Below are 3,924 nucleotides of genomic sequence, written 5' to 3'. Positions count from 1 at the left end.
TTGAGGCCAGCCTGGTCTACAAGAGCTAGTTCCAGGACAGGCTCCAAAGCTACAGAGAAACTCTGTCTCGAAAAACAAAACAAAAAAAAAAAAAAAAAAAAGAAGAGTACAACTCACATAGGGGTTTGGTAATGAACTGGAAGGCTTCCACAAGGCATGCACATGCAGGGGCTAGAGCAGGGTCAGTGGGCAGCGAACAGACTAAAGTGGTTTGTTCCCTTTTGGTTTGTTTGTTTTTTGTGTAGCCTTGACTGTTCTGGAACTTTGTAGACCAGACTGACCTCAAACGCAGAGAGATCTGCCTGCTCCTGCCTTCAGGAGTGAGCCACCCCCTTTGTCAGACCAAGGTGATCTCTGTTGAGGATTTCAGTGTAGTTGTAAGAGAAAGGGGTTGGCAGTTGGGCGGTGGTGGCGCACGCCTTTAATCCCAGCTCTCAGGAGGCAGAAGCAGGCTGATCTCTGTGAGTTCGAGGCCAGCGTGATCTACAGAGTGAGTTCTAGCACAGCCAGGGCTGTTACACAGAGAAACCCTGTCTTGAAAAACCCGGAGGTGGGGGTGGAAAGAGCAAGGGGGGAGGTGGAGAGAAAGGGGGTTGGGAGTTAGGTTGGGAATAGTCGTCAGGACATAAACTGAAGTTTGCAGTGCTTGTGGAGCTGAGGAGACAGTGCCAGCTGCTAACTGCGGCCTTACCACGCTTTGTGAACTAAGAGGGGACGAAGGGCGACACCTAAGGTGTGAGGGTAGAGGGTGAGGGGGACAGACTATGGCAGCAGGCCTGCGGTGCAGTAAATTGGCAGGTTGAGGTGTAAGTCAGTCAGGGTAAACTGAGCTCTAAATGTTTGGGAGCCGTTAAAGGTGATCTTAGTTTCCAGTATCACGACAGAAATACATCAAAAGTGTTTTAATTTTATATAGTATTTTGCCATTTCAAAATTCCAGGAGATTACCAGAGTCTTTTAATACAGATTAGAAAGTCAAGGTTCAGTGCTAAAGGACCTGACCACCCCAGAGATTGGAAGGACTGGGAATTGAGCCCTCTTTGGATTTCCTTGAACTGTTTTTGGCCTCTTGGGTTTTCTAATCTCGAACCTCGCTGGGCCTTCTTTACTTTGCACCATCAGGCTTGATGCATTTTGTTGAGTTTATTTCCTGCAGCGGCTCTCAGTTCTGCCCCCTGCTGTGTCTGCTGCCCCTTCACTTTCAGGCTAGGGACTCTCGTCTTCGCAGATGCTTTCTGGAGTTAACTTCAGATTTTTTCCCTGTACTCTACCTCTTAAAGCAAATAAAAACTTTATTTTTTTTTTTTTTTGGTTTTTCGAGACAGGGTTTCTCTGTGGTTTTGGAGCCTGTCCTGGAACTAGCTCTTGTAGACCAGGCTGGTCTCGAACTCACAGAGATCCGCCTGCCTCTGCCTCCCGAGTGCTGGGATTAAAGGCGTGCACCACCACCACCCGGCCAAATGAAAACTTTCATTTTGAAATCTAATTTCCTCGAATTCATTCATAAGATATTTCTTTTTTTTTTTAAAGATTTATTTATTTATTATGTATACAGTATTCTCAGTACTCTGTCTGCAGACCAGAAGAGGGCACCAGATCTCATTACAGATGGTTGTGAGCCACCATGTGGTTGCTGGGAATTGAACTCGGGACCTTTGGAAGAGCAGGCGGCGCTCTCAACCTCTGAGCCATCTCTCCAGCCCCCATAAGATATTTCTAAAATACAGAGCAGTCCCCTGCTTTAACATGAGACTGTCTTCCTGGTAGAGCCCCTGTCTGAAGTCTGTAGTCATTCTCTGTTCTTTGGTTTAGCTGTTTACGTGTAGTGTACCTTGTTTCTGTCTGGAGTTCCCCGCGCCATCCTCTGCTCGCTACTTCGGGTTTTAGGGTAATTGTCTGTGTTATCTGTGACTCCAGGCCCAGCAGGACCCTTAGGATTGTTAGATGAGTATGTGTTACACTTCCGAGCTGTCTCAAGCTAGCAGTCCGAGAGAAGGAAGGACTGTAAAGATTAGGACAGCACCTCGCTTGTAGCCAACACCTGTTAGATCAAATACATTGGAGAGTGTTGCAGGTATTCTTTCTGTCTTTGATACTCATGGCATACCACAAGGGCGGGTAACAATGCTCAGACAAGTCTTGCTGCAAAAGAACATTTTTGGTCTAGCCTTTTCCTTCCCTCCCTTCCTTCCTTCCCTTCCCCTTCCTTCTTTCCTTCTTTCCTTCCTCCCTCCTCCTCCTCCCCCCCCTCCCTTCCTTCCTCCCTCCTCCTCCTCCTCCTCCTCCTCCTCCTCCTCCTCCTTTTTCTTCTTCTTTTGTATTTTCTTAGTGTATATATTTGATTATGGAAAAAAAATTAGATAGGGTACCTGTAATTTCTTCAAGTTAATAGTGGCATTTTGGATTTGGGAAATACAAAATTCGGCAGGCATATCTGTTCTATATTTCCCTTTGGTCTAATTAATATAATTTAAAAACAATCAAATCATACCTGGGGGATATTTTGAGGAACTCTGGCTGTTTGCAGTAAGAACAGAGAACCTAAGTCTTTTGAAGTTTAAATAATAGTCAAAACCCAGCAAGGAAGGTCTAAGAAGCTAGAGTTCCTCTTAAAGAGGTTAAAGCTGTCTGATGGTTATTCTATTCAGAGAGTGGAAGATACGTCTTTTTTTTTTTGGGGGGGGGTCTGGCAAGCAGGAGAGGAATCTTTAGGATGTTACAGAGAAGTTTAGCTAGTCAGATAGGAGTTAATACTTGAAGAACGTTTTTTAGTTTTAGGTTTTTTTTTTTTATTAAGTTTGAACACTGTTAGACTACTTTATAAAAATCCACCAATCTGAGATGTATATTCTTCAATTCTTTGCTCACTGTATCAATCTATATCTTGGTTTGGAATTCTGGAATCCAAATGTATACCATGAGGGACTCTAAGGAATTTTAGTTGTTTAGTTAAGTGCTTTTATTTGATGGTATTTACTTACTGTATTACTGGGGCTTGAACCTGGTGCCCCTACATGCTAGGCATTGACTTTGCTCTCCCGCTTACCTCCCTGTGGGGCAAGCACTGGGTGGGGCTTCTGTAACCATTAAACTGCTGTGACTTACTCTGTAGCTTACAGTCGGTTTCATTCTTACTGACAGTTTGAAATGTGACTTCCCTATTAGGTCTCAACTGGAATTTAGTCCTTTCCCCTCTAGTTTAGGCTTCTAAGGATTCAGGGCTAATGAAAGAATCAGCAACATTCTGTCTTTTAAGAAAAGATTCAGGACTGGAGAAAGTGGGTTTTTATTTTCGTTTTTTTAAATCTTAAATGTTTGCAAATATTTTTTTGGCTAACAGAAGTTTTTCCTTCCTTTTAAGTACCAAAAGAATTGGTGGAGCTCCATTTGAAGTTGATGAGGAAGATTGGCAAATCCGTTACAGCAGACAGATGGGAAAAATACTTGATCAAGGTAACTGTGCAAATTACCTTCTCTGCCACTGAAATACTATCTCATTGAATATGAATTGATATTTGCATTTAGTAATATGCTTTTAAACCAATTTATTAGAGCTACAGAATATGACTGTTCCGTGTTATTATATTGTATAACTTTTTCTTTGGCAGCAGTTATTTTGTAAGTTCGTGTTGGGAAACATTATATATTTAGTATTGTTTTTTGGGGAGAACTCTGGGGCATTCTGGATAGCCTTGAATTTAAGGTACTCCTGCCTCACCACACCCAGGTAAACGACATCTTTATCATGCCTTGAGCATGTTCAACAGAGAACTCTTACAGTGTAGCAGTCTTAATTTCTAAAGTTAGCTTTAGAAGTTGTATCTTTTTTGTGTGCTGAGGTTTTTGTTTTGTGGTTGTTTTTTAAAACTGAAGTCTGTGCAACATAAACTGGATTTGAACTCCCACCTCTGCATCTGTAACCTC

At 42.7% G+C, this 3,924-nt stretch overlaps 1 protein-coding gene across 1 annotated transcript in view; it reads left to right on the top strand.

Annotated features, from left to right (window-relative positions):
- Rsf1 (remodeling and spacing factor 1) overlaps positions 1–3,924 on the top strand; it is a 102,488-nt gene that overhangs the window by 31,872 nt on the left and 66,692 nt on the right. The window contains exon 2 of the mRNA XM_013350117.2: positions 3,362–3,453. Coding sequence (XP_013205571.1) covers positions 3,362–3,453 — 92 coding nt within the window. The remainder of the gene's footprint in view (positions 1–3,361; positions 3,454–3,924) is intronic.

The sequence above is a fragment of the Microtus ochrogaster genome, chromosome 22, assembly GCF_000317375.1.
Source record: "Microtus ochrogaster isolate Prairie Vole_2 chromosome 22, MicOch1.0, whole genome shotgun sequence".
Taxonomy (NCBI): Eukaryota; Metazoa; Chordata; class Mammalia; order Rodentia; family Cricetidae; genus Microtus; species Microtus ochrogaster.
The sequence above is the reverse complement of the archived record's forward strand: the minus strand, read 5'-3'. Positions and strand labels throughout refer to the sequence as shown.